This window comes from Perna viridis, chromosome 5, assembly GCF_037379345.1.
Source record: "Perna viridis isolate PV_CMFRI_1.1 ecotype Kerala chromosome 5, ASM3737934v1, whole genome shotgun sequence".
In the NCBI taxonomy this organism is placed as follows: Eukaryota; Metazoa; Mollusca; class Bivalvia; order Mytilida; family Mytilidae; genus Perna; species Perna viridis.
This window is the reverse complement of record NC_142449.1, coordinates 8,557,152-8,582,349: the sequence shown is the minus strand read 5'-3', so window position 1 is coordinate 8,582,349 and position 25,198 is coordinate 8,557,152. Positions and strand designations below refer to the sequence as shown.

Below are 25,198 nucleotides of genomic sequence, written 5' to 3'. Positions count from 1 at the left end.
TAGAAGTTTAATTGTTCTTTGCTTGGCTTTTGGTGGAAGATTGTCTCAATGGCAATCGTACCACACCTTCTATTTTTTATAACATAACAAAAACAGCAAGAAAATATACTGGTAAACAGGAATAACATGATTTAATAAAATACAATGATATCTTAATTCATATAAAACCTTATTGCATAATCTTAAGAGATTTAATAAATACTGGATAACTTGATAAAGTAATAACAAATATAAGGCAACTGAGAGCCATGTGGGATGCAATTCAAGGCACAATCCCTTGTTTATTAGGAACATGTCAAGCAACAATACATAATATATTAATTATTGGTCTTCATAAGAAAATTGTACATTTCATAATTGTTATTTCTATAGATCATGTGAAATTTAACTGCCTGACATCAGTACTTACTTTTTCAATGGAACAAACATTGTACATGTATGCAATATACAGTCAAACCTTGTTAAGTCTAAGGGACCAAGCAAAAGTGTTCGAGTTATCTGAGCTTCAAATCATCTGAGGTCGAGCATCATGTTTTAAATACTGAACAATACTGAGTGTTTTAGATAAAATTCCTTTTTATTTTTTCTTCATCAAAAACATCATTAGAGCATAACATGCTGCTTTGAATGACTCACAATCAGGAGTACCGTCAAACCATGTGCCCTACAATACTATGATAAAATTTCAGATTCACTAGCGAAACAAATGTAGTTGCTTAAATACACTTATTATCATCTGTTTGATGTGTAATTAAATGTTCAGATACTACTCAACAATTCATCTGTAAAATTTTTATTGCATTTTTTTTAATGATAACACTATTGGTGTAAATTCTGACATGTAATTAATAAAATTTGTTTCTTTTCACTACACAAGCTATTTCAGATTATTTAAATACACAAAGTGTCAGAGTAATACATAAGACATGCTTATCGTAAAAACACACTTCAACCATGGTTTAAAATAAAGGAACCAATTTTCCAACTAATTAGTTGACTTCAAGACATCAGGATTAATTAATTTTGAAGTCCTATTGACTGAATGAAAACCTAAGTTATTCAAGACTTTGATTCATACGAGTTGAGTCATCTGAGGTCAAATTACATTGGAGTAAGGGGACTTTTGCTGGACCTGTGAAATTAGTTCGAGTTATCCGAAATTTCTACTCTTCAGAGTTCGACACATCAAGGTTTGACTAAACAAATATAAACAATCCACTGATTTATACATGTATAAAAAAACATTGCTTCTAACATTTAAAAACAAGAAATAGTTTGAAGTCCAATTTGAAAATATTTATGCAACTGACACATCAACAACTACACAAAAAAGACTTGTCAATTTTTTACAATATAATGTGCCTTCATCTTCTCCAATGTTTTTTTTCTTTGACCCTATGATCTTGTTTACAATCATGCAAAATTAAAGGTTGATACAATGAAAACTATCTGTCCATCAATTGTTATTAAATAAACATAAATATCAAAAGGATCCATGTAGATTACAAAGTAATTCATGTTTTTTTTATGACTGTTATTTGAGATAAAAAAAAAGGGGGATTGTTTCCAGGTTTTACAGCCAGATGTTTGTCTCATGATTCTCAGCATTTCTCAAGTTTTGTTATTTTTACCTTTTGTTTTGATATCTGTACCTGATTTCATTATAAATCTCAAATTTATATTTTCCTCAAATCCTTCCTTCAACAAAAATTTTGACAAAAGCGATCATTTGAGAAAAACTCAGGATTTGAAGAAATTCTCAACTTGAGATTATTTTAAATGAAATAGCCAGTATATGTACCAATTTTACTGAGCTCCATTGTAAAATCAACTCCAAAGCCATTTAAATTAAACTGAACACATATTAAAGATATAACATCAAGAAATAAAGTAAGTTTACTACTTGTTAGTTTTTGTTAATAATTATTCTTTCAATGTAACAACATTATTCGCTCTAGCCATTGGGATGATTTCTTCTCGTAGTTCTAATGGTAGATATTTCTCAACTAACACATTCAAAGGTGTCTTTTCTGTGATAAAACCTTGCCTACAATGAAACTGGGTCTTAATATCATTGATATACCAAAATATAACAACTTCATCCACATTGATATGACATTTTATGCCTTGATGTAGTTTTCTATAGTTCATTTGGAGTTACTATACTAATGATACTTCATCAAAACATAACTGAGATACAGGTATATATATACATGTATTAAGATAATTGACTAATTCTTCATTGATAGTGAACGGGGAGTTCAACAGAGTCTGTATTCCTCACTGCAGTTGCATTAAGCCTAAATCATATTAACTTACCGTTTCATCATGAGCTCCACATCTGATTCATCCACTACTTTTCTTCTACCATGCAGGGCAAAAGCCTCCAGACTTTTAAAGGTATTTTCAAAGTAAGTATCCGTGCTAGAAAACCAATAAGGTATTCATTATGATTGTATTAGTTTTTAACTATGACAATACAACCAAGTTTTTATTATGGAAATGGATGTGAAAAAGGGCATCTAACAGGACATCAAATGATACCCAGCCATATTCCAAATAATATTTTGCAATAAAAAAACTAATATATAATCTGATCAAACTGAAATTCAACCTTGGTTTGTATTTTTTGATACTCAATAACTACAGTTTATATAAGGTCCTGCAATATCTTCAAATGTGTTTACCACAGGTTTGTCATTTATGTAAATAGTTCTATCTCTACCTTGGCCTGCATATCAAAATACAATGCTGGCTACAAACTACATGTAGAATAATTAGTGATTAATTGAAATTGCAACAAGCCAGGCCTACTTTTTCCTTCTGCAAGAATTCTTGGGTCTAGGACATAAGCCCACTGGATAAAAGCCCCCTAGACAAACGCCCCCTCATCTTAAAATACTCTTATGTTAATGTAAAAATATATATTTATTTTTGTTTGTTTAGCTGTTTTTTTGTGTATTTTTTTATTTTTTTTAACAATTTCTTTTGTTGTGACTGTTCCTTTTATATTAGTATTGCATTTTATTTGTGTTTGTCTTTTTTTGTGTAATTTTTAATTCTGTTTAGTGTACTTAGGAAGTTTTTGTTTGTATTAAAATGGTTAAATTTCTGTGTATTTTTTTTCAAGGGTATACTTATTTTATATTTGATGTTATATTTCTTATTACCAGAATCATTTGAAATTTCATCATGAAATAAGAAAAAGCTGCCAGTAATACACTTTTTAAAAAGAAAACATTATGACTGTTTTTAGATATATTTCTTTTTTAAAGAGTGCATATTTGAAAACTGTTATCATTTTATTGATAAAATATTGTCTTAAAAAGAAACAAAAAGTTAAAATGTTAACAATTTAGAAATTAAATTTCAAATTTTACACTTCAGTAATAATAGAAATATTATTCATAATTGATGAAATAGTTTCTCATGGGGGGCTTTTATCCAGGGGGCTTTTGCCCTGATCCCGAATTCTTGGTAATATAAGTTCTTGAAAATATGAAAAATTTTAAATTGTCATATAAGAATTACATATTCAAAAGAGACTCATGTTTATTATTTAACCATGGGATGGCCATATATGTTGTTATTTCATGAGTAAAGGAATCAACAGATACCAGTATATAGAACACAAGGGATAAACTTAAGTCTTTGTGAATTACATCATAAAAAATAAACAACTTGGACATATTTCTTGATAATGCAGAATGATACAAGAAACTAAAAAAAACCATGAGCAATGCTTACTGACTGAAAGCACCCTCCCCAATAACCTACACCTTTAGACTTTCGAACGGATTCAGATCAAAATATAAAATACGAAATTCTACTTGCAAAGTGAAAGATAAATAGTGATAGGGGTGCCTGTCCTTCCATTGTTAGTAGAATTTCCCATTTTATTATAATACTACTTACAATTCAATCAGTTCTCCCATAGTGTCAGTTGCTACTCTCATTTTACAGAAATGTTGAAAGGCCTGTTTAATGATTCCATTAGGAAGAACTGTCGACATTAACTTTTTAATGGCCTTTGGCTTAATGCTGACAGTATTGATGTTTTTGTAGATCTTGATCTTACTCTTTTTAACAGTGTCATTGGTACTTTTCTCCTTTAATGATCTGGAAAATGATACATATCTACATATAAATACAATTAACAAGGATAGTATAGTAACAATGACCAAAGGAAAGACTAATATACAAAGTTAAACACTGTAAATAGCCCTGACAGTAAATGTTAACAAACGTAATTTTAAAAGCAAGAAAATATGGTCAAACACAACAAATGCACTATCATATGACCTAAATACAAAATAGTAGGGACTTTGATTAATTTTTAAGTAATGGAAAAGATTTTAGACAGAATATAAGCAATGAAATTTAATTGATTTCCTGAAAAGCAAAAATAAGTATCTGTGGAAATAAGTTTTTTTCACAATTTCTAATAAAAAAACACTGAGTAACAATAAAAAAAATTTTTGAAGTTAAGGTGAATGTCATTTGTTCTCATTTTTTAAGTAGATTTGCCATATGATAAAACTGAACAGAAAATAATTCTAATCAGATTTGATTGATTTGAAACAAGTTATTTTGCAATCAATATTGACTTATGATAACTAATTCAATATAACTTGTACCAGTATGTTACCTCTGTTTTGTTTGACTTCCAACTAGTGCAGGAGTACTGCTATAAATTGGCGTTGGGATCCTAGAAATATTCTCCTTTAGCCTTGGGGTCTTTAATTTATACAATTCAACTGTATCCTACAATTTTTGGAAAATACTGTGTGAATGTCACAGAAAATTTCTTTCATATTTCATTGGGGTAAATACAGTTAAACCTGTTTAAATAGAACCCACTTAAAATAAAACTTATGTTCAGTTAAAGATAATGCATAGTTTACACAGATTCAACTACCATTGAAATAGATATGAAAGGGCATCAAAAGATTGACACATGACTCTGGTCTACTCATTGTCCTATTGTACTTCACATACTACATGTATTGTCAATGTTTACATCACATTCAGACCCCCTATTGCATGAATTGTCATTATTTTCTTCACATATGGACCCTACTATTGCATGAATTGTCAATGTTTACTTCACATATGGCCCTACCTATTGCATGAATTGTCAATGTTTACTCCACATTTGGACCCTACTACTGCATGAATTGTCAATGTTTACTCCACATTTGGACCCTACTATTGCATGATTGTCAATGTTTACCAGTACTTCACATCTGGACCCTACTATTGCATGAATTGTCAATGTTTACTTCACATTTGGACCTACCTATTGCATGAATTGTCAATGTTTACTTCACATTTGGACCCTACAATTGCATGAATTGTCAATGTTTATTTCACATATGGACCTACCTATTGCATGAATTGTCAATGTTTACTTCATGTACATCATGAAATTAATTTAATACAGACACTTAGGATATATCTAATGTAAATATCTTATCAAGATCAACAAAGCCCTTTAATGATTACATCAACAATATCAGTTTACTTCCATTGGACCCTTTAAGAGTATACAAATCAGACTAAATGGTGCCTCATCAGTGTATTTTTGTGTTGGTAAAGGTTGTTGTGTCATTGGCATTTTCTTTTCTGTCACATTTTTACATATTAAAAAAAGTTGCCAAAACCATCTGAAATTACTAACCGGTTAACTGCAGAATTTTATTAACAAGGCAAATACAACCATGAATTTCTATTTGATTTAATATACAAAATACATATACAAGTTGATTATTTTATTTATATGTCTGACAAACATTTGTACAACATGAACCAATGAAATGAAAATGTGAATGTAAGTTTATACATGTTGGAGTCTTAATCATCAGTTTTAGTATCCGGAATATAATTTTTAAGAAATTATTTGTTCGATCATAGATGATGAAAGCTGAAGTCCAGCACACTAAAATATACTATCTGACAGGACTGATATTCATGGAATGCTCAAATACTGACAGGTTAACTAACTTGCACCCACGAGAAACAAGCTTTGCAAAAGACAGTGTAACTGTCATTAATTTTTGAAAATAAATAGTAAATAATCATATCATCAACTATCACATTTGTAATGTGATGAAAATGTTCATGTCCTTGGCAAGTTCACAAATTTGTTCATTGATGACTTTGTTGCTTTTTCAGGGTTTTTTTGAAAATTCTGATGAGTGTTTCAACTTAATAAGACGATTTAGCATATTGTTTGTCCCACCTGTGTATGCTAGTTCAGTCAGATAGTTTGCATTTAAAGCATTTTTCATCTGCAATTCTTTTAAAATAAGACAGCTTTACTGTGACAGCAGCATTTTCACTTATAATTGCTATGATCATTTAAGAATGCAAAACAGTGTTTACTACAATACAGACAAGCAAGTTGTAAACTCAACTTTCAATTAGATGTTTTGAGAACTATTAAAACAACTTTTTAAGTTGTAATTAGCCTCTAGTCAAATAACTTTTACATGTTTAATTATATAATGGCATTAGTATATTTATATGATCTGTTGAAAATTACAGTATATAAATAAAATGTAGTGTTTTTTGGTATTGGACGGTTAACCGTTTCCATCCCTAATATTAACAATATTATGCTAAAATTTCAAACAATAATAAATACCTCCTCATATTCTTCTTCACTTTCACTTGCATCAGGAACTGTAACATATGTACAAACAATTTTAATTATGGTTTACATTTTCCCAAAATATTACAATAACAATGATAAAAATATATTACATGTAGCTTGCTTCTAATTTTGCCTCAACATCACTGTTTCCTAGTGAAAACTGTTGTATTTAACTAAACACTATTAAAATCAGTATACAGAAAAAGTAAATGTAAAATAGGAGACTTCCTGAGAGAGCAGTTGTGGTTTATCTCTCTCACTCCATCAAGTATAATTTTTTAAAATAATTTTATAAAATACCTGATTGAGAAAAATTGACAGAATTGACTAGATTCTCTTGTATCTTGGACCTGTTTCTGGACCTCAAACCTGAGTCTGTGACTCTAGATTTGCTTCTTGACTGCTGATTTGAATCCTTGGTTTTTGACCTGTTGATTGATTTTACAGGAACTCGACCAGGTGTTCCAGTGAATGTGTTATTTACTACTCTATGTGCAGATGGTGTTAGCCCAAAAGTTTGAGATACTGGTACTCTCCTTGGAGTAGATGTAGATAGTGGTGATTTTAACTTAATCCTGCTTGGTGTTCCTATAGCAGATTGTTTTTTCTGTACTACTTTAGCAGGAGTACTACTTGATAAAGGTTGAATATTCTCTAATACTGTCTGATTTGATGTCAGTGGTGTCCTAAAATAGGTTTTAGTTTGACCCTCTGATATTCTTTCAGGTTGTGACTTTAAATGATTCTCAGAGTGTGCCATTTCATGATGGTTCAGTGAATTGTTAGAGACATTAAATCCGAAGTATGACAGATCTTGCTGTGATGCTTTCAAATTTGAAGCTACCTTTATCTGTGACCTAGACATTCTAGCTGGTGTTACATCCACATCAGAGTTATCTGCAACTTTGGATTGAGTTCTTCTTAAAGGTGTCATGTTGGCATCAGAATCATTACCTAATCTTGACTGACTTCTTTTCGATGAAGTTGATTCTGCTTTTGAGTTATTATTTAATCTTGGTTGACTCTTTTTAGATGATGTTAGTTCTGCATCAGAGTCATCAGCTACTCTTGACCAAGTTCTTCTAGGTGTCAAGTCATCACTAGAGTCATCAGTTATTCTTGACTGACTTCTTTTAGTCGAAGTTGCTTCTACCTCAGAGTTATAAGCTACTCTTAATCGATTTCTTCTAGATGAAGTTACCTCTGCATCAGGATCATCAGCTACTACTGATCGACTTTTCGGTGGAGTTAACTCTGCATCAGAGTCATCAGCTACTACTGATCCACTTATCGGTGAAGTTAACTCTGCATCAGAGTCATCAGCTACTCTTGATTTAGTTCTTTTAGAAGGAGTTAAGTCTGCATAAGATTTATCAGCTAATCCTGATCGACTTCTTCTAGAAGGTGTCAAGTCATCACTAGAGTTATCAGCTAACCTTGACTGACTTCTTCCAGAAGGTGCCAAGTCATCACCAGAGTTATCAGCTACCCTTGACCGACTTCTTCTAGAAGGAGTTAAGTCAGCACTAAAGTCATCAGCTATTATTGATCGTCTTCTTCTAGAAGGAGTTAGGTCTGCATCAGATTTATTGGCTATTCTAGACCGAGTTCCTTTTGAAGGAGTTAAATCAGTATTCTTACTTGGAAACTCAGAAACTTTGATTAATCTAGCTGGAGAAAAGTAACCAGTCTCAACAGCTAATTTAGAATTCCCAACACTGGCAGGAGATACATGTCCTCTCCTTTCGTCGACTAAAGTATACTGGGATTTTCTGTGTGAACGTATTGCTGATGCCACAGAAGTCATTGATGAATTCATAAATTCAGTTTGTTCTATTGGACTTTTTCCACTTGATGGAGTTAAATTTGATCTTATCTTTGATATGGAAGATATTCGTCGTTTTGATGGTGTCAAATCATTATCTGCTGCAGCCTGTGAAATTCTTCTGGATGGTGTCAACTTTGATCTTCCTGTTGTCAAGTTCATATCAGTTAGATCTGTAAAAATTGTACAAATTTGTTAAATGTAGTAATATAACTTAAATAATTGTTTCAAGTTGAGACAACCACACTGACAAGCTCCCATGCACTCATTATCATAATATTCCAAAGAGAATGATTCATACAATTTACTATTCTGACTTTCAACTATTAAAATGAAATGTGAATTTTTTGTAATGTCAACTCTGAGACCTTAATTTTGAGTATTCAACAAAAAATACTAAATCATGTTGTTCAAAAATATAGTCTAAGACATACTTTGTAAATAAATTGTTATCAAAGAGATACAATGAATGTCTTGCCCGTTGTACATGGTTGCTTTTTTTTTTAATTTAATAGTGACTCCGGGGACATATACATAAATCTCCCCAAAATTTTTGGATAGCGCTGTAGTCAGTGTGCATGAAAGGACATTATGAGGTTGTGTGGAAACGTGCCTCTTTGTATTTTTAAATATTGAACTGTATATACAAAATGTTGTCTATATTTGTATGAATTATTTATTAGTATTTTAACACTGCAGTAATTACTATTATCATGTTGTTTTTCCCTGTCAATATTCAATACAAAAATAAAAAGATCTATCAAAGTAAGATTAATAAATATTCTCTTCAAAAAATACACACATGCATCCAAGGTTCCCAATGGTTGAAAATTTTACCTGAAAAAATTTTGCTTTTGATAACGACCATTCTTCACATTACTCTTACACTATCAAACTCCAAATTTAGTCTTTGTAACTTTTAATATATTTAGGATTTATATTTAAAAATAGCAGGTACATGTACTAGACAACTCTGGCTTTAAAATTTATGCGGCTAGAAAAGTGCCATTTGTCAATTTTCAGGATTTACAGAAGTCATTAGTAGAACTAGCTTAATTGGTAGGAAAAAATACATATATGAGTATAAGAGTCTTATGAAGTTGACACATTGCATGTTTTCATTAAAATATAATTTATTCATGATTACAACTCCATCTTTGATCTTGAAATCAACACTAAAGTCCATATAATTTCCTCACATCTTTAGTGCTATTTTTAGACCTGGGGAATTTTCTGTTCTATTTCTTCCTCATTTTCCAGACATTAGAGGTAGAAACACAACAACATGGCAGTGTAACAGAAAATAGCCATTTCCTTCTTTTTTTCAAAGTATTTTGGAAATATCTGATTGAATAACTATTGTTCGGAAATTTGAAATTTTCTTTTATTAGGCAAATCAATTTCTACAGTGTAACAACAACTGACACTGAAACCAACCTTGCATTTATAAATATTCACATGCATTGGTCATACCTTTGACCATAGTCAGTTTTTATTGGCTCAGTGGATATTTACATCTGACTGACACCTCTTCAAAACTAATTTGTGGACAATGTGGGGGTGTATCATAAAAATATTGATGGCAATGTCATATTGATTTGCTTCAAAATCTGTGCGGTCATGTGATGATATGTTTTCTGCTATATATCAAGTTAATTACCTTAATTACAAAATACTGTAATGCATTTAAGCACTGAGTTAAAAGTGAGAAATCATTCAATGGTGTTTGTCTTGCATGTACCTGACTTATTGATTACTTTTCTGTGTCTAACTCCATCTTCAAACTGTTGCAGTGTGATGTGCTGCTGTGTCTGTCTACGGTCCCTATGAGATCTTATAGCTGGCAAATCGTCATCCTCAGGTCTTAAATATATCATAGTAAAAAATTTCTGACATGAAATATTTGAACCTTGACCTTTTTAAGGTTGTCAGATTGATTAACTTGCTGCAAGCAAAACAAAATATTAATTCCAAAAATATGCATTGGATCAATTTGAGAGGAGTGATTTTTTTTTTAAGTCTTCTTATTCAAAAGACTTATCTAAAAAAAACAAAAAAGCTATCATATATGTGTCAATAAAGATCAAATAAGAAACTTACATGTATATATTCAAACCTCACTACTTTTACAATTCATTAATAATGAAGAGAAACGAAATGCTAGTAGAGTTTGAGGTAGAATAGGTACAACTTGACATGAAGCTACCAATGCTCACAAACACTCCCCAGTATGAGAACACAATAAATGTAAGTCAAAGAGAGGTAGAAAAAATACCAGTCTATAGTGCTGCATACAGTAAACGGTTTTGCAGAGAGAAAATGCAGCTAATAAGTTTTTAAAGCTACCTCAAAATCTTAAATAGTTACAATTTTTAACATTTGCTTTACATGTCTGTAATTTCTTTAAACCAAATTAAGGCTTACCTGGCAAATTTGACAAAATTGCACTTGATCAGGTTCTATATATAGATCTGGTTTAACAATTTGCTATTATCTATTTATTTTCAAAGATTTTCTGTGGGGTATACTTAAACATTAAACATATTTGTACTCTCTTATGTATCAGAACAACTTGTATTGTCTACAACTATCAATAACTTACACAGGTGAAGAAAATATGTGAATACTATCATTAGGAAGTGTTTGTACATCAGAACTACTTAATTCATCATCAGATCTTTGTAAAGACTTATCTCTAGCTCCTGCAAAAAAAATAAACAAAAACAAAAACAATTTCCTAACCATAAAGGAACTGTGTAATACAGGTAATAAGCCTTCTGATTGGTTAGTTCTTTTTTGAGCAACATAAACTAATTTGTACTGTGACATCATTAAAGTCAATAGGTCTGTGATCAAATACTCCTGAACTAAATATATACCCCCACTCCCCCAAAACTGACCATATACACAGAAATCTTAATTGAAAGCTAGGTACAGAACAAAACAAAAGTTTAAATTAACGATAAAGCTTTAAATTTGACTAGAATTAATAAGAAATCAATTTATAAGAATTGTTTTCATTTTGACCAATTGATGCTTGCATAAACAACTTGGACAATTTCACTTATTCATAAATTGCTTCATGGTCCATAATATTAAATCAGTGTCAAAGTTGGTTATTGGTATATTGCTTCGTCAAAAAGAAACCTCACAAAAAAATAAATGTTCTTCTTTTCGAATCTTTAGGACTAATCAGCAGCTAATGTAGTTACAAAAATAGCAAAAAACTGTGAGCAATGCTCACTAAAACTATACATAAAAAATTTTGATTTTGCTTTTTTTTTTTATTAAAAGTGTCAACATACTTCTTATAATTTTTACTCTAGTTGGGTCATTGTCTCTTTGACATATCATCAAAATCCATTCTTGTTATATTCAAAAGTGATATGTACATGTAACCTTTGAAGTGTTTATGGTTGAGTGAATGTCCTCAGTGGCTTCATGGTTTCTTGCTAATAACACAATTTTTAAATTTATTATTATACAATATGTTATATAAAGCTGTAAACTGTATATAAAAATATCTTAGAAGCTCTTCTAATCACTATATTACCAAACTTCTAATCATCCCTTCCAATGGGTACTTAGAAATCTGTTGGAAAATTTTACATTACCACACATGTACAAATTCTAAGTCGCTCGAAAAACAGGAAGTAGATGACACAGAAAGCTGGTAAGGGTAGACACAGTAAAAGGCATCATGCTTAAGCCATATACAAAAAAAATAATCATTCCTTTGAATGGATGCTGAGAAATCTGTGACAAAAAATTTCCCAACAATGTACATATAAAAATTCTGTCACTTGGAAAAACAGAAAGTATATGAAAGAGGAGTCATGGTACAAGTCATCAGGCATAAACTATATACCAAATATCTAACCATTCCCTCAAGTTGAAGCCAAGAAATCTGTGATAGAAATATTTACTACTGACGGAATGACAGATGGACACCCTCATCACTACATGTATATATACCCCCCCCCTCACATTTCAAGCGGAGGGTATTACAAATATGTTAACACCAATGGAAATTGCAGGAGTATGGGAATGACAGGCCACAACTAAAACTAAGAACAGAAGTGGCATGTAAGATTAACTGAGTGTGAGACCTACCTGTCCTTAAAACTGATTATTGCACTTACCTACTATTGTTCTATTACTAACACCTTCAGAGAATTTCTTTAACGTAATGTGATGTCTTGTTGGTATGCTGTTTTTCTGAGACATTGTTATTGGTCCACTGTCTTCATCAGGGCTAATAAGATAGGGGAATAACTGAAGTGATTATTCATTACTGTACTCAGTAGTTTTATTTTAATACTAACACTTCAAGGAAAATTAATGAAAGTTTAATCTAACACTGTTGTTATTTACTAGTAACTATGATTTAACTGGGTCTACTTTCAGGTATTAGCAAGTAATAATAGCAGCTACTGTCAGTCCCCATTTATCAACAAATTAATTTACAATGAAGTCAGCAAATATTCAACCAACAGAAATGTTAACAATGACCTGACCTATTAGTCTATGAATTGTATCTCATGTATTATAGAAATACATACTGTCAATACAAAGCTATATCAATCAAAGCTAATTGTATGCAGAATTCATGCATTATGTCTTGTATGATAAAATAAAACAAAAAAATAAAAAAAGTCATACTTTTCCATGTACAAATGTAAATATGGCTAAAACTGCTAACTTACACAGGGGAGGTAAGCACATGGATGGTATCATTAGGTAGTATCTCTGAATCACTGCTGTCTCTTATTGTCCTATGTAAAGGAGTTTCCTCTGGTGCTACCAAAAAATATACAAATATTCTGCCTAGAATCATAACAGCTAAGTGACCCCTTTGTATATCATAAAATTTTGATATAGAAGGCAGTGAAAGAGTATTTAGCAGAGAAAATCTGTAGAAAATTGTGGACTTCTAGACCAACAAATAAGCATTTCATTTATATTTCTTATCAGAAATTAAATACATACTGTATTTGGGTGTGTATAATGTGCATTTATATACTGGACGCAGTGCAATTTTGAAGATCTAAAGTATGAACAATTTTTTTTAAACATACTTGTAAGACAAAAGATCGATACTTTGCACATAATTGCTCGATTTATTTACCTTGACACAGTATTTCTTACAAAAATATAAAGGAAAGAAATTTGTATCCACACTTTAAAAACATCATGTAAAGATCAGTCATATATAGACTGGATAAATTTAATTTCAATGCATGATAAAATTGCCACAGGATATATGAAAAGGCTTACAAAATAAAACCAAAAGTCAGGAAAATATGACATTTTTGATTTTGGATGTACATATGTAACTCAAATTTCGTGATTTTTCATTTTAAAACATACCAGTACTTTAAAGGAAGAAAATTGTAAAAAATAAAGTTCAAAATTCAAATTTCCATCTGTAAAAACATTTAATTAGGAGTTTTGACTAAAAACAGGACCCAAGATTTTTGGGGGTTTTCTGTTGTTTCATTTTAATCTCTAATCTTGTTTTATAAGTAAGAAATATTGTACAATATTTGTCTGAAACTTATTATGAAAACATTCAAATATGATTTGAAGAAAATATCTTCTAAAATTCAATACTAAAAAGATGTATTTGATGATTAGAAAAACTTTATTTCAGTCACATTTCACTTCTGGTTTTTTACAACTATCTATTTTCTTGTATGAAAATCTTTCATTTTGTGGACAATTCTTATACATTAATGCATAATATGCACGCCATGCTCAGGAAATTATTCCTGTGTAGAAAATCTTTCATTTTGTGGACAATTCTTATACATTAATGCATAATATGCACGCCATGCTCAGGAAATTATTCCTGTGTAAAAGTGTGTGCATAATACACACCAAAATATAGTAATGTATTAAAACTGACACTTTTTTCTGTGATAGGTGCCAATAGCTGAATGTGAAGTCATTTAAGAACATTTTCAACTATTGCCACAACTTATTGGCTGTGGAACTGAAGGTATTCATGAAACATTCTCAGAGTTACAATGCACCTTCTTTCAGAAGAGCTTGAATGGCAGTTCTAGGTGTTATTTCATCTGTATGAAAGTCTTGTAAGGCAGGGGTAACTGTTGTTGATCTACGCCTCGAAGCTCGCCCAAATGGTGTCTCAGTTTTGTTTCCCTGTGCATAGTTCAGTATCTGAAAAAAACATTTTGTCAAGCTATAGAAAATTAATTATTGAAGTTTTGAAGAATGAAATATAGTAACTTTGCTTCACTGAAAACAAATGAATTGAGAAGTTGTTGTTTGTTTAGTGAATTCAGAAATCATTACAAAAATGCAACTGGGTTAAATACAGTTGTAGTTCATTTTTTGTTAAATTTGCACTGTGAAATTAATACTGGATTGCCTAAAAACAAGAAATTTGAAAATGCATTTATGTCATAAAGTAAATAACTCATCATACACAGTAAGTTAGAAAATATATTGAAGTAAAACCCTTACCATTGACCTTGGTGTTTCTTTAACAGTAAATGAAGATCTTCTTCTCTTTTTACTTTGACTTGGAAGGGTTTCATTGATTGGTCTGCTGGGTGGTGACCTACTTCTAGCTCTGGTCCTTTTTACGGGAGCTGTCGTAGGTACAGAATCAATGTAGTCTTGAAGCACTGATCGAGGGGTATCTCTTTTAGCCATAACTGGACATATAACTAAAAATAAAATTAATCAAGAATAATTCAATGATTTCATATTCAATTTTCAATCTTCCTGATCAGATATCTAATCTAATTTCATTTGTCAACCAGGTTAAAAACAAGACAGAAATTATGTAAATAGAACTGTAATTGTGTTTAGTTCTATAAACGTTTGTGGTGATAATCATTTTTAACACTCAAGATTTCAAACCCAAGCTGATGTGTGTATACAAACACTGACAGCTTTATAATTAAGTTTGATCAATTCAAAGCTACAGATAGATTTATGACCAAGATATCAGATATTATCATATTTACTGAATTTTACCCCAAAACAATACATTTGGTATCACAAACTGAAAGGGTGAGCTAACTCTTGATTACAATGATATTTTTCCACATAATTTTCAGCAGACAAGAACTTGAAGATGAGGAGGTAACTATAAACAGTGAGTTTTTTTCTGTATTGGATAATGATATGCTTACAGTAGCATGTTTGTACAGAAGATCATTGCCAGAAGAGGAGAATGATGCTGACCATTTTAACAAATGAATGAGTGACAAAGGTCATCTGTTGCCATTTTTATTTTGAGTAAATCTGGTTCTGATGCAGAGGTGAATCTGTTTATTTTTTTTTGGACACACATGCACTCAATTATCCTGTGACCTTAATTAAATGTACCTGAGTAACCTTGTAAATGGCAGAGGAAATATTAATCCCATTTGGAATGAAGGGAACATCAGTTATGATTATTTTAGTGTAACAGTTGAAAAAATACATATAAAACTATTGATTTATTTGGATTACATAGAGAGTTTTAAGGGTGTGTACTTGGTTCTTACTGCATCAGGTCTCTAGAAAGTAGTTTTTATTTTACTGAAGTAAGTGTAAGAACATATAATCTTTCACTGCATTGAACTTATTTTTCTGATGCATCAGCTTTACCACTCAGTAACTGCTGTTTAAATATTGATTTAGTTGGATTAGATGTACTGTTTTAAGATGCATACTGGGTTCTTACTGCATCAGGCCTCTAGAAAGTAGTTTGTATTTGACTGAAGTAAGTGTAAGAACATCTTACTAATCTTTCATTGCATTAAACTTATTTTTCTGATGCAGCATCTTTACCACTCAGTATCTGCTTCTCTAAACATGAGGTTAATTCATATGCTGAAAAAATGTTCCAATTGTATCACTGTATTGAAAAGAAATTTCTCTAATATTGTTTCTATAAGAAACCTTGCATACTCTGCAATTTGTATTGCACTTCAGTAAGTTTTCAATTCTTAACCCGAATTTCATCTTCATATAAATTAACAGCAATTTTCCCAACATGATCATAGCAAATTTTGAAAATGGACAAAAATCACATAAAAAGTTCAAGCTTGTCCATTATTTTCCTGTCCTGGCAGCTGGCTTAAGCAAAAATTTGATAAAAATAGTGACTAGGCCACTACAACTTGTACAAGCACAACAAAAACTGAAAATGTGCATTTTTCCATTTCATGTAACAAGCATACCGTAAAACAAGACGTACTATTATGCAATTCTTGTTATTAAAAACTTATGATCTACTTTGAATGCACCATCAGTAATCAGTCGAATACAATTCAAAACATCCGCCATAAATCCACTTCCGGTAGAAGCCAATAAATAAAAAAAACCTACTCGGATATCTAATCTGGTTCCCTGTTCCTTAGGATCGTTAAAATATAGAGGGCTATATTTGAGACAAGCTTGTGGAACGAAAATATTACCCGAGCTGCCAGGTTACTCGGATATTTCGTCTAGAGAAAGTCTAAGGGGAGTTCCGATAAAGTAGAACAGAGAAACCGGTCTCAATAATTAGCGACAAGATGTGATAAGAAGCGTCAAGAAGAAGATTTTAAAAATAATATAGAATAGAATTCATAATATGAGGCAAGTGTATCCTGTGAGAGGACGAAGTTTATATTTACGCGTTTTACAGTTGTAGATTAACTAGGATTTATTTTTCTTCATATACGTAATTAGCCTTACCCTATTTTACAGGTAAACTTCCTGTCATACTTAAATCGTGCTCTCGGTGCTGCTAAAGTCATTGGATAACAGTTATGAGGACTTCGTCCTCTATTGATTTATAAGGAAAAAGGAAAATTTTGACAAATAAACAACTAAAAAGTTGTAAATCTGAATGGTTAAAACGAATAAAAACATCACTAACAAATTTATCAAAGTCGATTTGTTGTGAGGATTGCATTGTCGGGTATACAGGTACATATTGAGCAGCAGAAAGAATTTGTTGGGTTGACTGATTACATATTCTGAGCCATTTGAGTAGGGATTGGGCACTGGATAGGTGTACTTGTAAATTGTGTGATTTCCATATGCAAAAGCCGAAGGTGTCAATCACGTTATTCAAACTTTCAAAGGCTTGGGCTAAAGCGCTATAAAACATAATAGATATGTAACGTAAAACTAAAACTACTGAACAATCTGGCTATTTACGTGAAAACGTATTAAGTCACGTAGAGTATCTTCAAGTAAATAAATGTTTAAGAAAGGAGAATATACTCGCATGATTCTCTATTTTTAATCCAATATATATATATAATAAAGTCTACATCCCAACTCTAGAATCGATGCAAGGTTGCAAATTTGGTTGCTTCCTCCGCGGGATTCGAACCCCTTTTCTTCTCTGACATTTATGGCAACACCGCCTGCACCAAGTCCAACGCTTTAAACCACTCGGCCAATCTACACGCGAACATTAGCACATTATGTAACTGAACAAGACAACCTCTGATAGTTTAGAATAAGACAGTAGGGAATTGTAAAATAGTTAACCCCCCCAAAAAAAATAATAAATAAATAAAATAACAAATGATTACAAGGGGCTCATATAGTCATTTTTAAAAAGTTTCCCATGGAGTACTTCAGTTTGACACTAAATCAAAGTTGTATAGTCGCATTTCTGGGGGTCAAATTGTAAACGCCATTGAAGCTTGTTTTCCCAAGTAAGTTTTTTCCCTAACAAACGTGCACGTTAATTCAACGACCTGCTGACACTCACACAATTGTGGGTACTCGCAAATGCTTAAGTCATAATTAAAAATTAAGTGCTATTTCAGGACTGTCTGAATATATGTTTGCCGTTATCAAGAAAATGTTAGATTTTTACCTCTTATAGCAGCGTAAACTGTTTGAGATAATAAGGTTTTGTCGTGTCTTACTTTATTTTGCCTTTAATTGAAAAGAAATCTTTTTTCTTCGTTTTGCTCTTTCTAGACTTGTAACGCTTCTTAACACTTCTTGGCGCTAATTAGTGAGACCGCAAAAAAAAAAAAAAAAATCCGCAATCGAAACCACTAACTGTTCGGGACTCATTATTTATTTACTTATTTATTTATTTTTATATTTTCAACACTAATTGGACAGCAACATTTTTTTATTACAAATATATCAATGAACAAAAAATATATTAATTTTTATTCTAACTTATTTACATTACAAAGTAAACAAAGATGCTGAATTGTATCCATGCTTTAAATCAAGTCTAATTTTTAGTCAATAAGACAGGACACACACTCTTTTGTTGCACAACTGGCTTTATACCAGGTCACTCAACTGTTCACCAGCCGATAGAAATCTATCGTAGAATTGTTTTGTCATTAGAAGCTAAAGGTTTAAATGCAGTCGTTTTTTGTGACATCTCAAAAGCCTTTGACAGGGTGTGGCAAGCAGGACTTTAGTTGAATTAAAGGCTTGTGGCTTTCATGGTAACTTACACAGATGGTTTGAGAGTTGTTTGATTAATAGAAATCGATGTGTTTTCATATGAAACTCTAGATCGTCAATTTTACATACCAATGCAGGAGTTCCTCAGGAATAAGTTTTAGGGCCCTTGTTGCTCCTAATATATGCCAATGATATAGCAGACAAACTTTGAAGTTTTGCAAGGCTGTTTGCAGACGACACATTCCTCTCATATTCCTTTCAGCATCCTCATGCTGTCGAAGATATTTTGAATTTTGATTTGGAAACTTTAGATTTGTGGTCTCGTAAATTGTTGGCGAAATTCATTTCTCAGAAGACAAAAGCATTGCATACTACTAATAATGACATAGATGAAAATGATATCAGCTTACTGTTTAAAGATGAAAGAGTACAATTTGTTTCATCGCACAAGCATCTAGGCATTACATCTGCAATGGTAAATTTCACACGCATATTTTTAATATTGCTCAGTTTGTTAGTAGAAAATTACGCGTGCTTAAGAAGCTTAAATATGTGTTGAGTAAAAATAATCTGGCTCTTATATATTTGATGTTTATTTGACCTATAATGGAGTATGCGTGTGAGGTTTAGGATTGTTGTACAGAGCTAGAATCTGATATTTTAGAAAAATTACAGTTAGAAGCTGGCAAGATAGTAACAAATTTGCCTCTGTTTGCTAGCAGGGAATCCATCTACTTTGAAACCGGTTGGGAACGGTTAGTTGATAGGTGAAAACATTGACGCCTCAACCTTTTCTATTCTTTTCATACTGCCCTAGGATATCATATTGATTTAATACCCCCATTAGTATGTGAATTATATAACCTGCGTAACAATGATGACTACCGTTTTGCTAGTTTTAGTAAATCATTCTTTTTTAGCACAATCAGAGATTGGAACTTACTCAATTCTGACGTAAGACATTCCAGAAGTTTAGGCATTTTCAAAGAGCAAATCAAACAAGTTATTTCAAAACCTCCCATTTATTATAATTATGGGATGAGAAAGATAAATATAATTCATATGAGACTTAAAAATAACTGTAGTTCATTAAATGCTGATCTTCACCGAGTCAATATAATGAACGGTCCGTCTTGTAGCTGTTGCCACCCTGCTGAAGATTCTATTCATTTCTTTATGGAATGCGAAAATTACACAATTCGTAGACAACCCTTTTTTGCCCAGATTAATCAATATGACATTTCGATTGAATTGATATCAGGTGGTGATGAAAATTTAATGTAAATCAAAATGTTTTTTCTCATGTATTTATAAAAATACGAACCGGTTTACATGATAAAAAAAAAAAACAAAACTTCTCCCTCTCCAATCGCCTTGAAAATATTGTATGTCTATTATGGTCACGGAATGATCTGATTTTTGTTGTAGTTTATATATATATATATATAGGTCTGAAAAATTCCCAACGATGTTAGAACTGTCAAATTGGCGATGCAAATTTTTGGTTGTTCCCTCCGCGGGACTCGAACTCGTACTGCTGTGACATCTATAGCAACACCGTTTGCACAAAGTCCAGCGCCCTAAACCACTCGGCCAGCTAGGCTATATTAAAATATAGCTTTCGCTGGCCGGGTCATTCCTACTCGTAGGATTAATCTAGGGCTGTAACTTAGTACACGATGTATGGTGGTACGGGACAGTTCATTTAGATGTTAATATGTAGGATAGAGGATCAAATTAATGATGCATGTCACAACAAATCAATATTATACAACGTCTCAGAATGCATATATCGATACCCGCTAAATATGAATGAGTGATGTCAGGGGTTTTGAGGGAGCGAGGGTGAACTCAAAACCCTGACTTGGGAGGATATAACAGGAAAAATGCATTAAAGAATAGATGAATATGTATGAAAGTAGAAAAAAGTTTCTTTGTCTCGCTTTTTTATGCTTACGAAGATAGTTTCTTTTTATACGGTTCGGGCATTATTTAGCAGATTTCATTTTTTTTTCAATAAAGTACAAACAGCTTCACTATCAGATCCAAAAAAAAATTTGAAAAAAATTTTGAAAATTTTGAATAGGTACACTGGTATCAACAAATCAGATTCGTCCGATATTTAGTTGGCTGAATTTTACGAATTTTATAAGACAAAAAAATGCAGGGGATCCTGATAATATTGACAATGAAGAGATCGCTAACTTTGAAATATCTCAGAATGTTTTAGAAAAAAAACTTGACCAACATACAACAGAAACGGATTTCAGAAAAGTTGTAAAACACTTGCTTAACAATTAAGCCAGTGGATTTAACAAAATTTTAAATGAAAATATAAAATCCACATTAGAACACTGTATTGGTATGTATGTTAAGTTGTTTAATCTTGTTCTAGATTCTGGGTGTATTCTAGAAAACTGGACTGTTGGTATTATTAAACCAATTTTTAAAAACAAAGCCGAACCTAGCAGGCCAGAAAATTATCGACCAATTACGCTTATTATTTTTTTAGAAAAAGTTTTTACAGCTATTTCAAATTATAGATTATCAAACATTTCTGAGGAATTTCAAATTTTAAATGAGAACCAATCATGTTTTCGCAAAGGACATTTAACTTGTGATAACATGTTTATCCTTCATTGTTTAATTACTTTGTACTTTGCATCTGGTAGAAAACTCTTTTGTTGTTTTATTGATTTTAGTAGGGCATTTGACACCGTATGGAGAGCCGGCTTGTGGCAAAAATTACTTAAATCAGTTTTACGTGGAAAGTGTTTTACTGTAATAAAAAAATATATATGACAAAATTAAGCCATGTGTAGTTTATAACAATATATTTTCTGATTTTTTTTGCATGTGAAGTTGGTGACAGACAGGGTGAAAATTTATCTCCCCTCTTGTTTTCTTTTTGTCTTAATGATTTGGTTTTTTTTTTCGAAAATCAAGAAATTGATAGTCTTGATCTGGTAAATTAGCTAAGTATTGAGTACCTTGATTTTTACGTCAGATTATTTATTTTGTTATATGCAGATGATGCAGTATTATTATCTGACACTTGTGAAGGGTTACAAAATACTATAAATGCCTTTAGCAGTTATTGTGATGAATGGAAACTTAATGTAAATATTCAGAAAACTAAAATTGTTATATTTTCTAAACGAAAAGTAGGAACAAATTTCACTTTTAAATTCAAAAGTGAAAATGCTGTTTTTAGTTAGGAAAATATGAAATCTTCCACCTTCAAATGATCTACAATTGAAATTGTCTGATAGTCTTGTTCTACCGATACTGACATATTCTTGTGAAGTATGGGGTTTTGAAAATGTTTCGGATATTGAAAGGGTTCATTTGGGTTTTTGTAAAAAAAAGTGAAAATTAGAGGTAGCACACCTAATTACATGGTTTATGGCGAATTGGGCCGTTTTCCTCTAAGTGTTCATATCGATGTCAGAATGATCGGATTTTTGCTCAATAAGTTATCTAGTAAAGTATTTAGAATTTTGTTGAATCTGAAAAATAGTAAAAATGATTTTTTCTTTAGGTGGTTAAACCACATGGAAGACCTTTGCAATTCAACTGTTAAACACAGATGAACTCAACTTAAGTTCGGAATTTATAAAGATTAAACTGAAGAAAACATGGCAAGATCAATTTATTCAATCTTGGTACTCTGACATTAGGTGACTTTTACGGAATTTTTTAAACAGAATTTAAACTTGAGCCATATTTGTTAAGATTAAATTATTCTGCAAGGATTTGGCTGTGTAAACTAAGAACAAACAATATTAATATACCCATTGAAACTGGAAGGTGGGCTAATGTAATAAAGGAGACTAGATTTTGTAAATTATGTTTTGATGGTATTGGGGATGAATTTCACTATTTAATTTGATGTCGAGATACTAATGTTAAACTTTTGAGGGGAAAATATATTCATTTTTACTACCAACGATTTCCCTCAACACAAAATGAAAGGTTTGCTCTCCCTTGGTCATACTAAACTTTTATTAATATTTCTCACTTTGTAAAAAGGGTATGCAAATTGTTGTAATTTTAATATCTGTATGTTTATATATGTATACTTAGTCTAGTTAATTAATTTTATTCTTTGTTTATTTATGTAACAGAATTTTAATGATTGTATATATTATGTCTCATGTTGCATATTTATGTGTCTGATGACTTATGTAATAAAATATTCGTGTTCGTATTCCTACAAACCGACTCTGTGACGTCAACTCATCTATTGTAAACTGTCGTCATAACAAATCCCCCACTTGAGAAAGAAGGAATAATGAATAACCCTGAAATTAACCAAAGTGTTAGCATTTTATTAGACCACCAATACCTAGGAACACCAGGTGATGTTACACAAGGAAGTAATAGCAATGAACGTCCCGATGACCCTACCGAGGACAAAACAGATTCTTGCGAAGTACCGGATGAGAGCAGTTTGAATGCCAGTTCTATTCAATAGTGTTTCCAAAACATGTTAAACATGACCGCGCTTTCGGACTTAGATTCTAGAAAACTACCAGTCTCTACAGACCGTGGCGAGTGTAAAATTTTACGTCTTGAACTGAGATTTGGGAATTTTAGTTTGAATCCTGGGACTCAACTAAGAAATGCCCAGCCTACGGCAAAGACTCAACCGATGCTAAAATCTCAACCAACAGAAAAGTCTCAAACAACACCAAAACTGACAAGCGTATCTAGTACCAACTCCGTTCCAAAATATCAAAGTAGAACAAAAACTTTGAAAGACATTAAAGATGATAAAGAAAAAACGGAAAGGCAGAAAGTTGAAGGTAAGGTACAAGACGAAAGAAATGACAAAACGGCTGATATTGCTGAGAACTGTAAGAAGGAGTGGCAAAGATTCAATCGCGAATTTCAGGAGGAAGTGCGCTTTAATGCTTTGCTTCAATTCACAATGAATTTACTTACTAAACGTTGGGCAGAATACTTGTCCTTTACACAGGAGCAAATGTTCCAGTTCGAAATGGAGAATGCATGTAGGTCTGAATTGACTGACGAAGTAATTGAAGTGTTGGGGGACCATGATCTTCATGTTTGGCAAATACTGGACACTGTTGGTGAAAATTGAATAATTATCAGCTATGATGATTACAGGAGGAAATAAAGTGCAACTATTCAAGTACATACGGTAATTCACGATCTTCATTGCTTAAAACCAACACTTTCAGCAGTGACGGAGGGATTAAATACAATACAATATCCAGTTGATCATTGATATAGAAATAACTAAATTACATGCAATTCATACATGAAAAAAAAAATCGAAATTGTGTTTTGTAATAAATCATCACAAACGATTGTTGCTTTTCTTTTGTTTCATATACAGGGTAGATGGTGTTATGCCTCAAACACAGGATTGAGAAGATTGGGTTCAAGAAAAGTTTTAGACAATTTGTTTTCTTTAATATGATTCCATTTTTGGACATCATGTTTGTGGTTTTGTTTTGCGGTCTTTCAAAACCTTATCCCGCCTACTGTTTTAATCAGTAAAGAATTTCTTCTATAATACCACTTTGCTATGCCATTATGTCTAGGTCTCGAGAAATTCTGTTGTTTTGTTTTTTGTATAAAATGTTCATGCATTAATTTATTACAGTTTTTCATCTCTGGACTGTTCACTTTTATATCGGTGTAACCACAGTTGCCGTTTTGATTGATTTGCGTTTAGTAATAATTTTATGTGCAAAAAATATATAAATGCTGACCCTGAACATACCAACATGGAAATCAATAGGAATTTTATTTTGGAGTCAACTTTTTTTCACATCTATTATTAAAATGGTGGAAATTAATAATTGCATGATTTTTGGCCCCTGACCTTTTTTCATACACACCCATCGCAAGCCGGAGAAATGGTCGCGAACAGATCGATAACATATAAAAATTATTACAACTATGCCATGAACACAAAATTTGACAATTTTTACAGACAGTTTCAGCAAAACTGCAAACTGCAAAAAAATTACAGACAAATCAAAGATGTCTGTCATAATGATTACCATTTGCAAAAGTTTAAAGTAATGCGCCTTTTATTTCAATACAATATTTTTTCAGGACTTTTTCAAATTTGAAATCAAAGGTCCTTTTGAGGGAAATGAAAGGTCCATGAAGTGATATTAATTAATCTGCTCACGACTGACAGTGTGACGGGGTCTAAATCAAAATGTTCCCTCGTAGTCTAAATGGATATAACATTATAGTACTGAAGAGTGAACAGACCAAAGTGGAACTATCCATCACCTTCCTGCTTCCGTAAAAGGCAGGAACAAAGCAGAAATAAA

General features: G+C 31.7%; 1 protein-coding gene across 4 annotated transcripts; it reads right to left on the bottom strand.

The window, feature by feature from the left end:
• Nucleotides 1-114: 114 nt before the first annotated feature.
• Nucleotides 115-17,272, bottom strand: LOC148615853 (uncharacterized). Of its 4 annotated transcripts, none has more exons than XM_088581490.1 (13): nucleotides 17,181-17,272; nucleotides 14,970-15,175; nucleotides 14,516-14,663; nucleotides 13,187-13,280; nucleotides 12,623-12,735; nucleotides 11,083-11,182; nucleotides 10,222-10,343; nucleotides 6,956-8,653; nucleotides 6,647-6,684; nucleotides 4,649-4,764; nucleotides 3,916-4,119; nucleotides 2,320-2,424; nucleotides 115-2,047 (listed from the first exon to the last, which is right to left on the bottom strand). In XM_088581490.1, the coding sequence occupies exons 2-13, from the start codon at nucleotides 15,159-15,161 to the stop codon at nucleotides 1,924-1,926; spliced, it is 3,054 nt and encodes a 1,017-aa protein (XP_088437616.1). In that variant the 5' UTR covers nucleotides 15,162-15,175; nucleotides 17,181-17,272; the 3' UTR covers nucleotides 115-1,923. The 4 variants fall into 4 exon arrangements, with proteins under 4 accessions (XP_088437616.1, XP_088437618.1, XP_088437614.1 ...); XM_088581492.1 differs by lacking the exon at nucleotides 17,181-17,272 and adding an exon at nucleotides 16,830-16,946; XM_088581488.1 differs by lacking the exon at nucleotides 17,181-17,272 and adding an exon at nucleotides 16,699-16,824.
• Nucleotides 17,273-25,198: the final 7,926 nt, after the last annotated feature.